We start from the raw sequence: 13,975 nt of genomic DNA, 5'->3' as shown, positions 1-13,975 counted from the left end.
TTTTCAAACTCTTTCAGTATGCTGTTTTGAAATACGTGCGCGCGCGTGTGTGTGTCTGTGCGTACGTATGCGATTGCGCGCGCGCGTGCGTGCGTGTGGTGTTTGAGAGATAGCCACATTTGCATTAGTTGAATGCAAATTTACGGATCACATGGTAGGCTTTCCTTCTTTTCGTTTTTCCATTCTGAATACGTAGGCTGCTATACACATGACTTTTCTTTATTTGCCGAAAGTTCTCTCAATCTTTGTCAACACGCAAAGTCGAACAGTTAAAACCTACACAATGATGATTATTACTCATTTTAGTGCATGTGTGTCATTAACAAAACACATCATTACCATATGATGGAGGGAAAATCAACTAGATGTCATGCACGTTCATTCGAGTACAACCAACTCCATTTCTGCACACATACACATGCGCGCGCGCGCACGCACACACATACACACGCGCGCGCGCGCGCACGCACACGTTTTGTGAGAAAGCATAAGACAGAGACGGGCTAGAGGTAATGCGTCCGCTTAGGAAGCGAGAGAATGAGTGCGCTGGTTCGAATCACGGTTCAGCCGCCGATATTTTCTCCCCCTCCACTAGATCTTGAGTGGTGGTCTGGACGCTAGTCATTCGGATGAGACGATAAACCGAGATCCCGTGTGCAGCATGCACTTAGCGCACGTAAAAGAACCCATGGCAACAAAAAGGTTGTTCCTGGCAAAATTCTGTAGAAAAATCCACTTCGATAGGAAAAACGAATAAAACTGCATGCAAGAAAAAATACAAAAAAATGGGTGGCACTGTAGTGTAGCGACGCGCTCTCCCTGGGGAGAGCAGCCCAAATTTCACACAGAGAAATCTGTTGTGATGAAAATATAAATACAATACAAAAACAAGGAAAGAGAGAGTGGTTATCTTTAAATGACGAATAAATAAGTAAATGAATAAATAAATAAAACCCAATCCAACGCAGGCATTGCTGGAGAAGAGGCATTACCCAGAAACGAAATACAATCAGGAAGTTGTGCGCATGCTTTCGTTGGGTGCATTTCGTCGCTTGCAGAGCGACAAAAAAGGTCATATGACGTCATGGGCGGCCCTCCACCACAACTAGCTTTTCTGGCTGTGCACTGCTTTTCTTCGGACAACTTTTCGGCAGAGTTCGATCACATCATCAGGCAATTTCCACTATGATAATTTAGCATTTCGGTGAGCAAGAAAAACCAGAAATGGAGACGCGCATGTGCACGCGGTTATCCCTAAAAAATAACCGGGTGTCCGACGAAAGCATGTGTGCACAACCCCCCTATTAATCAATTCCCAATCACGAGAAGCTCGAAGAACAGACAAACTGAAGCACTGTTCATCACACCAGCAACACGTGCAACACGAACATTCCCTGTTACACGCACTTACTCTCAGTCCAACCCAACCAGCCAGTGCTGTGAACACACTCAGAGAAGACAGCCCATGCAGTGAAGTCAAAGACAGAGGAGAGGGAGACTGTCATTTCCATCTTGCACACCTCTTGGACCGAACAGGGCTGCAACAATGTTGTCGACTTCAGTGGTCTTCAGTGTCTTGGTAAGTAATTGAAGATTTAACAGTGCCGTGGGACTACAGTAGACTTGTTTCACGTTGTTGAATATACAGCTTTTTTTCTTTTTTTTTTTACTTTACTGATGTGAAATGCAGAGAATATTTATTTTGAGCTGTTTTATAAAGTTGGAAGCACAGTATGAGCCGAGTTTTTTTGTTTTTTTTTCTCTCTCTCTTCCTGGCACTGCCACCTCTCTCTGCCTCTTTCTCTTTCTTTCTGTTGTTCGCAACCATTTTTCTTCAAGGAAAGGACTTTGTTTCAGTATTTGCTTTCACCGTACACATTCGTTTATTCTAAAGCTTTCTTTATTATGTAATGAAAATATTTTGACGCATTCACCCATGTCATAAGGACCTCGTGGCCATTGACATGAAAGTGTCGATGTGTCCAAGTGTTAAGTCTCGATTCCCCCCCCCCGCCCCCCCTCCCGTTTTCAGTCTTTGCCATCTGACTGTTTCTCCCTCATTTACCCTTTCTGTATCCCCCCATGTTCCCCCCCCCCCCCCCCCTCACCACTCTCTCTCCCTCAAGAAAATGATTCAGATCAATGTTAACTTTAGATGTTGGTTTGTCTACAGCTGGCTGTGGCTGCAGCACAGAGTTTAGGGCCTGGGAGTTTTCCACACACATGTGCTGCCACGGTATGTTTGAAGATTAAATCATAATAATTCTGGAACGTTCCTTGGATGTTATATTATTTCACATAAAAAATAAATTACCCCCCACTCATAGGGTTTAACCTATGTAGGATTTTTCATTTTCCTTTGTTGAGGGGGAAGTGGGGTCACTGCTTTGGCAAAACTAATCTATAGTTGTCAGACCTCGGTTATTCGTTGATTTATGAAAAAAAAATTATTTGTATTTTTATGTATTTATCTATTTGTTTTTATTTTTTTTATTTTACTTTATCGATTTTTGTTATTTTATTTATTTATTTTTATTTTTTTTTTATTTTTTTTTTATCTATTTATTTATTTTTCTCTCAGGCCTCAGTAAGCACGTTGGGTTACGCTGCTGGTAAGGCATCTGCTTGGCAGATGTGGTGTAGTGTATATGGATTTGACTGAACGCAGTGACGCCTCCTTGAAACTACTGATACTGATACAACCCATATAAAAGAAGTTTGTGAGTTACATAACAAGAATTATGTGCGTGTGCATGTGTGAGTGAGTGAATGACATGTGCCGAATTGTTAGTGCCGTCTCGTTGACACCATTGCAAACAACTAAGTATACGTGGGGTGACGGGTAGGGGCGCATAAGCGTTGATCCTCTGCCACGTATAATACAATTGGGAAAGTACAGTTGGATTGGTTTTAATTTGAGGACTATCAGGTTAATTCAAAAATGCCCGAAAAATTGTCGAAATAGATTTGTCTAATTTTTGTTAACAGAATAATGAAACACGTATTGACAGGACTGAGGGCGATATTCACATTTCCTTCCCCTTTTTTTTAATGAGTTTCACTTCGAAGACGGAAAAGTTGTAAACTGATAACATACTCCATTTCTTCCCCTCTCAATGCCGTAAAGGTCAATGAAAGGAGTGCAAGAACTGAGTTTTTTTTTTTTTTTTTTTTTTACAATTAACCAGTTTACAACTTGTTCCACCTTTGAAACGAAAGAGTACAGGGGAAGTAATGTGAATATTACCGTTTGATACGCTGGAGTTCTTCATAAAATTGTCTATTTAATATCAGTTATCTACGTTGTAAGTCCGGGAATAGTTGCTGAATAACAGCGTTTGACTTTTTTTTTTCTGACAGCTGTGTGCAGTTGGACATCACTGTGTGCTGAAAGAGGAACCCTGTGACAACCCCCCATGCCTCAGTCAGCCTGTGTGTGTTCCCGATACACCCAGCAGTGAGTTCTTTGTTCCACCTGCACTGCATGATGGTTTGCTTTGGAGTTCATGCCGCGCGCGTGTGTGTGCGCGCGCGTGTAAGGGGGGGGGGGTATGCCTGAGAGAGACGGGGATATGGACATAGAGACGGACAGTCGGAGTGTATGTAAGCACGATTGCATCTGATGTTGTGCAGAGCAAGGCGTGTGCCACAAACCCATGTTCAGCCTCCCCAGCTGGTTGTGCCGAAGCCGGTGCGAGAGCGATGTGGAGTGCCCTGGTGCCCAGAAGTGCTGCCCCTCTTACTGTGGTTCCCGCTGTCAGGACCCGCAACCAGCGCCACTGCCCAGGTCTGGACCGACCTGCGAACCGGTATGTTCTGTTTTTTGACAGGCTGTGGCTCAGCAGAAATGTTTAAGACGAAAAACTCGCTCAAGTTCAGCTTCCGTTCAAGGATTTACTGCGTTCAGAGAAATCCATATACGCTACACCATATCTGCTAGACACATGCCTGAGAGCAGCATGATCCAATGCACCCGCCAGGTCTTGAATGTATGCATGTATGTTTGTGTACATCAGAATGGGTTTCGTTTTCTTTTGGTGCGTGGGAAGTGGGGTCACTGCTTTGGCAAAACTTTTTTTTTTTTTTTTTTGCTGCCCATCATCTGCACCATTTCAGTGGCATTACTGCCACGCCGCTCATTTAGATTCCCCCTTACACGGCTACACCCGGGTTCGTCCGTCGTAGTTCCAGCGTCGGCAGTACACAGGAACCATCGATGTTAGGTCGCCAGGAGGCCACACACCAGAGGAGACCCTGCCACTGCTGCTGAGTCATTTCGGTGGTGTTCAGTGGTGCCTGTTCTGATTTTTACGTACTTAGGACACCACCTACTAAGCCCCCTACTAACGACAATAATGGCTTAGTCGCGGAGCCAGACTGAGTGAGCGTCCCTCCCAGAGTGGAGACCGCCACCACGTCCCTCAAACAGCCCCCGACGAATCCGCTGATACTGACATTATTGACAGGACTCACCCAAGCACAGAAATGGAGGGGTATCGAAACTGAGGTCACCATGAGAGCAGGGCATGAAATGCCACAAACTTTGAGACTATTTTGTTTATATTGATGACGATGGAGGAGGAGGATGACGATGTTGCTATGGAGGTCCATTTTGGTTTGGGACTGCGTGACAAGGCTGTACTCTACGCTTCCTGTCATGATATCCCGGCGTTAACCAGGCCCGAGAGATAGAGACTTGCAGTGTTGGTCAGGTAATTAGAGCAACACACCCAAAGACGCATCCTTGAAGTGGATGACTCGACTGTGTGGTCCCAGTCTCCCCATTTAAGCCCACAGCACACTCAACTCTGGGTAGGAGCCGGCCACGGGCCGAAAAACCCACCTCCGCTGGGATTCGAACCCGCGTCCTCCCAGCCGTCAGTCCGCGACGCTAACCACTTCGCCACGGCGGCTGGTACTTTGGCAAAACTTAGTCAAAAGTTATCAGACCTTGGTTATTCGTCGATTAAAAAAAAAAAGGAAAAACCTAAATAAAAGACGTTCATTGCGAATTACAAAAGGATTGTGTGTGCGTGCTCGCGCGTGTGCGTATGTGTATGCACACGCGTCTAATGAAATGTGCCTAATTGTTACAGCACCGTGTCGTAGACACCATAGCAATCAGCTGACTGTTCAGAGGGCACATTAGCGTGGTCCCCCTGCCATTTATGATGCAATTGGGAATCTATAATGGGATTAGTTTTCATTTTTTTTAGGATTAATTTCAGGTTAATCTGGAAAGTCTGAAACATGGTCGAAATGAGACTTGGACTGGGGATGCGGGAAAGTGGGTGGAGGAGGGGGCGCGAGAATGCTGCTCAGTTTGTAGATTTTGTTGTGAGGATGATGAAATGTGTATGGACAGGAATGGCATGGCACTGCGCAGTTTCCTTTGTGTTTTGGGGACGGAGTGTAACATGTATTTAGGTATGTTAGATCGGCATTTGTTTCTGGACTTTCATGAGTGTTGCTTGACACATACTGCTTCCAGTGTAAGGAAAAATATCGTTAATTCACTAGACCTTGCTCTGTGCATGTGACGTCACTCTGACAATGTTTGATACGCTCAAGTTCTTCATAAGCGTCTATTTAAATGTCAGTGTAACAGGGTTAAATTGTTCTTTGCCCCGCAGAGAGTGCACGTTCATAACCCGTGTTAGCTTTAGCATCATTACTTCACGTGCAAAATAATCATGTAGGGTGGATGTGCTGCATCTTGATATGTTTTTACGAAGTGAGTTTTCCTACCCTTTCCTTGTAGAACCAATAATTTCATCAGTTCTCAGTTAGCTTTAAAAGAGAACAGGCAAGAGCAGTGTGTGTGCGGGCCTCTGTCAACCTGACAGGGTGAGTGAAATATATACTTCACAGTAAGCATTTCTAGCATTGAGAAATTGATACAAAAAATAAATGCTATTTGTATTTCCTAATTAATATTCTGTTTACTTTGAGTTTAGATGTTATGCATTTGAACGGATTTGCAATTATTTCGAATAACCGAGTTAATCTTAACAGAAATGTAACCTCAACTTACGTTTTTAAGTTTCTAGGATTTATATAAATTATTTATCTTCAAGAAATTAGACAATTTCGAATTGGGAAGCAATTGCTCATTTCAATTAATGGGATAGTTTAGTCTTATCACACGTTTGTAACAATTGTAGATTCATGTGAAATATTTGGTAAAGTGATGTTTGGAGTGAGTGAGTGAATGAACGTAGACATTACTGTACGCTTGCTTACGAGGACTTTGTTTTGTCCATAGGGTAATCATTTACTTATTTCCCTCCTCTCACGAGGACAGTCCCTTGCCCTTTAACCCCCCGCTCTCCTGTTCCCTTTACCCAAGTCCCGATACGTTCCCCGTCGCGTCCTCAATAAAGCCTTAAAGAAAACTGCTGTGGTGAGAGAACCCTGCCCAACACGGCTACATCAGTTATTTAAGCACATTGTAAATCCGGGTACTGTTACTGAATAGCAGCGTTTTTTGTTTTTCATGACAGCCGTGTGCAGCTGGATATCACTGTGTGCTGAAAGAGGAACCCTGTGACAATCCTCCATGCCTCAGTCAGCCTGTGTGTGTTCCCGTTACACCCAGTGAGTTCTTTAAACCACCCGCACGCTATGTTGGTTTACTTTGCAGCCTGTTGCACTGATGGTGGCCACACAGTGGTCAGAAACATTGTATTGTATTGTACTGCATTGTTGTATTACATTGCATTGTATAGCATTGTATTACTTTTTTGGTCACAACAGATTTCTCTGTGAAATTCGGGCTGCTCTCCCCAGGGAGAGCGCGTCGCTACACTGAGAGCGCCACCCTTTTTTGACTCACTTGTGCAAAGTCTTTTTTAACCGGTGTTCGGTTGTGTGTGTGTGTGTGTGTGTGTGTGTGTGTGTGTGTGTGCGTGCGTGTGTGTGTGTCCGTGGTAAACTTTAACATTGCCATTTTCTCTGCAAATACTTTGTCAGTCGACACCAAATTTGGAATAAAAATAGGAAAAATCCAGTTATTTCCAGTCATCTTGTTAATATTGCACCTCTGGGATGGGCACAAAATTTTTGTCTAAAAGAAGCCAAATTATATGCAAACTGGATTGTTTATATTTTTCTTCTCTAAACTTGGCACTTTGATCTGATATTCTGACACAAGAGCAGTCTTTTTTTTTTCCTTTTTTTCTTGCATGCAGATTTTTTGGATTTTTTCAGGTTTTCCTGACGAAGTGGGTTTTTCTGCAGAATTTTGCCATTGGCCTGTCTGTATGCCTGTAAAACCTGGAAGTGAAAATTGCCTGTTTAGAATACTTTTAATAGGGATGATTTTTAGCACCTTTGCATGGTGAGGATGCTCACGTTTAAGTAGTATTAGGTTGGCATGAATTGTTTCTGGGCTTTCCCCATGAGGGTTGCTTGACACGTACTGGTTCCAGTGTAGGGAAAAATCTCGTTAACTCACTCAGTACGGCCAGTCCTCTCTTCTCCTCTACACCAAACCCCTCGGATGTCCAGTGGGTGTCTCTATGACCCAGCCTTTAGCTTCCGTCGTCAGAATTGTGGTATTCTTTGTCAACATTCACCTTCAGTGTAAGCCTTCCGCGTGTAATATTTTGATGGTTGTAATTGGGGTGAAACGCTGTTAACGTCGTCTCTTTCGCCGTTCGTATGGAGAGAGTTAACTCTCTCGGCCTTGCTCTGTTTTGTGACACAAAATAGACGAAAACTGTTTCACAGTATATAGGTTTGTAACATTTTCCCTTTTCGTGTCTTTATCGTGACTTTTCGCGTTTGATAGTAAAAAGTTTAAAAGAATATCGACAAACATTGTGGATCAGACGCGTTCTCCTACTCTAAATATGTTCATGTTGACTTCTGTAACAAATCAGGTTGACCAAAGGAATACAAACTATTCAAATAACTGTAATATCCAAACATGTTCCGACCTCTCGTAGTGATTGTAATCTTTGACAGGAATGCAAATACGCCACTCATTTTTCTTAATTCATGAAAATAACGCTCATCTTCAAAATCGACAAAATGCTTTGTTCCATTCAGAAACCAGAAAGAATGGAACCAGAAACTCTTTACGCGCACATGCACGGTATGAGTTAAGTCTAACAGTGTGAAATTATGTACTGAGTCAAAAGCATCTGATTTAAATGGTCATTCGTGGACACAATGCACGGAGTGATGAGGCCTTTGCACAAATAATTCAAAAAACATTCAGCTGCATCCTTCATTTTGTACCCTTCCTAGAAGACATTGCCATTGATATCGAAGTGTGTGTGTGTGTGTGTGTGTGTGTGTGTGTGTGGATGGGGGAGAGGGTGGGACTTTTTTTCTAAGTCAAATTTTAGTGTCTACAGACAGGAATTTCCAGAAAAAATGAATTTGATAACGTTTACGAAAGACGAACGCACACGCGCGCACACACACACACACACACACACACACACACACACACACGTACGTGTGTGTGTGTGCGCGCGCACATTTACATACACCACGCAGCCGGACAATCAAAACCACTGTGTTAACCACACTGACACACACGTGATCCCCAAATCCTTGACGCCAGTGATGCTGTGTGGAAGGTAAAGACGGAGTGTGCCCTAAGCCAGGCGCCACCGACGGGGACAACTGCACCAGCACGTGCCAACAGGACAGTGACTGTGACGGGAGGGACAAGTGCTGCGAGGTCAGCTGTGGGGCCACCGTGTGTCAGACTCCGGTGGGACTGACCTCTGTCCGTTCCCGACACTCCACCTGTGCTAGAATGGTAAGTGGTGTGACACTGGCTGCTGGTGCTTTTGCTGCTTCCTTCCATGGTATGTTCGCTGACACTTCGCCAATGAGGGAACGTTCAGTTTCAAAACTGAGCCTTCTTCTGCGAAGACATTGCTTTGTCATAAGGGGTTTGGCTAACATGCTTTGCAATATTTATATTTGTATTTGTATTTCTTTTTATCACAACAGATTTCTCTGTGTGAAATTCGGGCTGCTCTCCCCAGGGAGAGCGCGTCGCTATACTACAGCGCCACCCATTTTTTTTCCTGCGTGCAGTTTTGTTTTTCCTATCGAAGTGGATTTTTCTACAGAATTTTGCCAGGAACTTTTGTTGCCGTGGGTTCTTTTACGTGCGCTAAGTGCATGCTGCACACGGGACCTCGGTTTATCGTCTCATCCGAATGACTAGCGTCCAGACCACCACTCAAGGTCTAGTGGAGGGGGAGAAAATATCGGCGGCTGAGTCGTGATTCGAACCAGCGCGCTCAGATTCTCTCTCGCTTCCTAGGCATATGGAGAATGTGAAACTTAACTTTTGCCTGAACGAAATTCATTCCGGGATACAGAATTGTAAATATAAATGTAAAGGTTTTGGTTGCAGCAATCGAGTATATTGTAATGCTGATGATCACAAAGAAAGAATGAAAAGTTAAAGGTCAAAGAAAATCGTGAATTCAGAAGTGACCAGTGATTTTTCTGCGGACAGCACTGCCTGCCAGACCACTACTGTGTGCTGAGGATGAAGTGTTATGGACGGGGCTGCAAATCTATATCTCTGAAACCATACTGCGGTGAGTTTGACGCTGGTGAATTAAACGTCTCTTTCTTTCCATCCCTCCCTCTCTCTCTCCATCCCTTCCTCTTTTCTCTCTCTCCATCCCTTCCTCTTTTTCTCTCTCCATCCCTCTCCATCCCTTCCTCTCTCTCTCTCTCTGTAGATCACTTACCGTTGGAGACAGTTCGCACTGCCATGGTCGATATAACTGACGAGCCCACAACAAGAAACGAAACTGCAGTCACACAAGCTGTAAAAAAAAAAAAAGAAAAAAAAAAAGAAGAAAAAAAAGTCCCTAAATTGCCGTCTTCAAAAGGTTTGAATACCGTGCTCTCCAATCACACCCGGACCCTGTTGCACACGCTCCCCATTTCTGGCCACCACCGCCTCCCTCCTCCCGTCCTTGTCTTTCCCCTTTCTTTCCCCAGCTATTCAATAGTCATCGGTTTGGATTTTTTCCCACTGAGATCGGGATGTGGAGAGTGGCAGGAGGGTGTATTAATCTTTTGATAATAGAATAGTCATTTACCTGTACTTCGTTTCCTTGCACTGTAATGTTGTGGGCACGCGCATGTTTGCACACATGCACACGCAAGTAAGGGGTCAAAGGGACGTGAAGTAGACGTAAAGTTTTATTTCATGCGTTCTGTCATTTCCACTTTCTGTTGTGTTCCACCGAGAGAGAGCTTGCAGTGGTATTTCCCATGAAATTGCAAATAATCCGATTAAAGGGAGCAAAGACTGTCATTCTGGCTCTGTGTATAACTGTTTGACAGTGATTGTTTCGTGTTAAATTATTAAATAGGAAATTATCAAGTTAAGCATCGTGGAAGAATCGGTTATGCGTTAGACTTGTGACTTAGTGTTCACCAGTGACCAAGCTTCGAGGCCTCATTTCACCATGTTTTGTCCCTGGGAAAGGCATTTTGTCCTGATTTTCCTCCTTCCACCCAGGTGTCAATGGATACCCGACTTAGGGTAGGGAAGGTCAAAAAGGCGGAAGGAGAGGATATGGGCCCCGCCTTCCCAAGCTGAGCCAAAGGGACACAGCGGACATTCACTCTTTGGTGGCCTTTTAGTTCACTTAAGGATTGCGTCATTGCGTTCGGGCAAATGCATATACGCTACACATCTGCAAAGCAGATGCCTGACCAGCAGCGTAACCCAACACGCGGTGGCCTTTAACCTTAACTTAAAAGAGGAAAGCTTGTTCTTGCATGCCGATTTGTTGACAGATCGAAGTGAAGATGGCAGTGAGTTGAATGTTCTGGTTGGTGCCTCCGTTGCAGAGCCCAGATTGAAGAAGGGGTGCCCTGTCAACCGAATCCGGATGCCTGGTTGCCGCGGCGTTCGCCGGGACAAGTGTTCGGAGTACGATCCCAGCAGCTGTCGGTCAGGTTCCATCTGCTGTGCCACCGTCTGTGGACGTCGCTGTGTCAGACCGCTGCGATACACAAAGAAATAAGACATTTTGTTGAAGACTTGTTACTACTGGAAGTAGTGCTGTGTGCTTTGTTTACTATTATGTTCTCGGAATTTTTCTTGCTTTTTTTTTCTTTTGTTGACAGATTGACAGATAGGCTAACACCATATTAAATACAAAAGTGTCCAGAAAATTAGAATGATGCATAAAATCAAAACAGGTTTTGCAGATTTTGTGAACAACCGTTGCGTTTGGACAATAGAAAAGAACTGAAGTCAGGAAAAGTGGATTTCAGGCGGATGCTTGTGTTGTGTGGGTACTTTGCACAGAAGCTTTTTTTGGTTTTGGTTTCTTTTTAACCAGTGTTAAGTCTGGAATCGTGTTACTAATAGGCTATACCCGAACCATTGGTTTCGTAACATGACACAAGCAGTCTTCATTCTTTGTCTGAATGCACATGACTCTGAAATATCCTCGTGAGAAAAAAAAATTCAGTTAAGGTACGATGCTATGAATGGAATCCAGGAAGCACATTGAAAATTAACAGATCTGTATTTTTTGTAAAACGCGCACGAGCTTAGATATTCCAGCGTGAGTGAGAAACAGGGATGTACAACAAAGAAAATTGCACTTGTTTTTGGATTTTGATAAAAGAACTGGTGTTATTTGCAATTGTATTATGATCACCAGATTAAAACGTTTTGAAAATATTTCAAGCTTATTGTCAACTTACTGCAGTGGAATGTCAGTGTGCGTGTGTGTGTGAGATATTTTTTTCTGTAAATTTACGGAAATAAGTAAATCTGAGAGCCCCAGGTGTCGACGATCCGGAAAAAAACATGGAATATGATATATGTATATATATATATGACTGGTTATTTTCAGTTGATCGGACTCGTGCGTCGATCCGTAATCCCAAACGGTTTCGATCCTTGATTCAAAAATGTGGCGAACTGAATGCTTGACGGCTGAGAGAATCCGTTTCAAAACGTCACCCAAAGCCCCACTTCTCTGCACGTTGCGCACATGGATCTGCATCTGAATTTAAATACACCTCAAAACGGAAAACGCAAGTCTGTATTCTCCGCTTTTTGACACTGTTGTAAAGAGGCTATAAGTAGTTTGACTTGTCAGAGTGCCTCATTAGGACACGTTTCCTCCGTAGCACGTGTTCAGCCCACTGTGAAACACATGAACTCAGCACGTAATTATCGTTTATGTCGATATGAGCAGGGGCTGCTGCATTGCTGCTAAAGAGCATGAATTCAGCACCTGAATCTTCATATTTTGATGGGAGCAGGGAGCGTTTCATCAGTTGTACGCACACACGCGCGCACGCACACACACACACACAGAGGGAGACATGATCTGAGCACGTGATTCTCGTTTATTTCGATGAGTCGGGGCCGGATAGCAGCTTGTGGGAGAGTGTAGAGACTAGCCCGGCGACGCGCTTTAGGTGAACTAAACACGTGACGGATTCTTTTATATTGAGCAGGGGCCATCTCTCTCTCTCACACACACACACACATACATACACACACACACACACACACACACACACACACACAAGAGCATGCGTGCGGCGTGCACGCACACAGAACTCGGCACGTCATTCTCGCAGGGTCCATTGCATTGTTGCCAGTACACAAACACCTACACACACATTCTCTCTCTCCATACACGTGCGAGTTTTCACTATCACACAGTTAAACTGAACACCTACACACGCACTCACACTCTCACTCACTCATTCACACACACTCACTCACTCACTCACACACACACACACAGATTCAGAAGATGAACTCCGCACATTCTCGCAGGGGCCGTTGCATTGTTGCCAGTACACACACACGCGCGCGCACGCACACACACATACACTCCCCCCCCCCATCCCCCCCCACACACACCCCACACACACACACTTCTTCCCATCACAATGTCCAACGGTTGTTTTCCGACATTTTCTGACATTTTAGGGGGATTGCACAGCAGCGCTTGAGTGGAGAGAAGGGATATAAGAGAAATCTCGAGTGATTTTTTTTTCTCTCTCTCCAAAGGAATACCAGTACCCTCGGTGTAAATTGAGGCACTGAGGAAGGGGAACAGGATGGTCAGTGTCAGTTGGGAGAGAGTTCCTTTCGGTGATAGTCACAATATACAACTATATAGATATGTCTAGTACGGGGAAGAAACACACACGCACACACACACACACACTGGCACACACAACGTGGCACTGACACAGACACAGACACGCGCACACAGACAAGACACACACATACACACACACACACACACACACGCACGCACGCGCGCACTGACACACACTGGCACATACACACACTGTGACACTGACACACAGACACGCGCACACAGACAAGACACACACACACTGACACCGTCACACACACACACACACACACACACACACACACACAGTCACATACTGGGTACACACGCACATACAGACACACACACACACACACACACACACACACACACACACACACGAGTGATAAGGTGGACAAAATCGATCAAAGTCCGCTTTACTTGTTCAGGTTCAAAGTTTCGATCCTGTTTAGTGCATTCTTCTTGCCAGAAGCCCTATTACAAAGAGGGGTTTTATGACCTTAGTATTTCGAGCAGTTAAGTGTTTGTTTTGTGTTGCTGTTTTTTTTTACTTTAGCCGATGGCTTTTGACTGACATTTTTATTGCTATTCGTTCGTCATCGTGTTCGACTCGAGTTGTTGGGTTCAGACCACAGCAGACGATGTAATGAGCAATCACGTGAATTTTTCAAGGGGGACAACTCCAATGTGGCCCCTTAGGAAAAGGCGAAATAAGAATACGGATTATATGTTGCAGGCGACAGTATTTTTGTTTCCCAGTTTTAAGCAAGTGAGCTATCAAGATTAAAACTTCCTCGTCAGTGCATACATTCTTTAACTAGGTTATAGGATGCATCAGACTTTATCGACGAAAACAA

At 44.2% G+C, this 13,975-nt stretch overlaps 1 protein-coding gene across 1 annotated transcript; it reads left to right on the top strand.

The window, feature by feature from the left end:
* The first annotated feature begins 1,438 nt into the window (after positions 1 to 1,438).
* On the top strand, positions 1,439 to 11,693 carry LOC143283377 (uncharacterized). The gene is made up of 8 exons (XM_076589583.1): positions 1,439 to 1,579; positions 2,174 to 2,236; positions 3,361 to 3,457; positions 3,634 to 3,809; positions 6,504 to 6,597; positions 8,592 to 8,776; positions 9,491 to 9,575; positions 10,849 to 11,693. The coding sequence occupies exons 1-8, from the start codon at positions 1,547 to 1,549 to the stop codon at positions 11,022 to 11,024; spliced, it is 909 nt and encodes a 302-aa protein (XP_076445698.1). The 5' UTR covers positions 1,439 to 1,546; the 3' UTR covers positions 11,025 to 11,693.
* Positions 11,694 to 13,975: the final 2,282 nt, after the last annotated feature.

The sequence above is a fragment of the Babylonia areolata genome, chromosome 6 (assembly GCF_041734735.1).
Source record: "Babylonia areolata isolate BAREFJ2019XMU chromosome 6, ASM4173473v1, whole genome shotgun sequence".
NCBI classification, from domain to species: Eukaryota; Metazoa; Mollusca; class Gastropoda; order Neogastropoda; family Buccinidae; genus Babylonia; species Babylonia areolata.
The sequence above is the reverse complement of the archived record's forward strand: the minus strand, read 5'-3'. Positions and strand labels throughout refer to the sequence as shown.

Bases quoted from the DNA above. Each gene is read 5' to 3' on its own strand.
- LOC143283377 (XM_076589583.1), top strand. From the start codon at position 1,547: ATGTTGTCGACTTCAGTGGTCTTCAGTGTCTTG. The intron at 1,580-2,173 runs GTAAGTAATTGA...GTTTGTCTACAG, and splicing joins CAGTGGTCTTCAGTGTCTTG to CTGGCTGTGGCTGCAGCACA. The intron at 3,458-3,633 runs GTGAGTTCTTTG...GATGTTGTGCAG, and splicing joins TGTTCCCGATACACCCAGCA to AGCAAGGCGTGTGCCACAAA.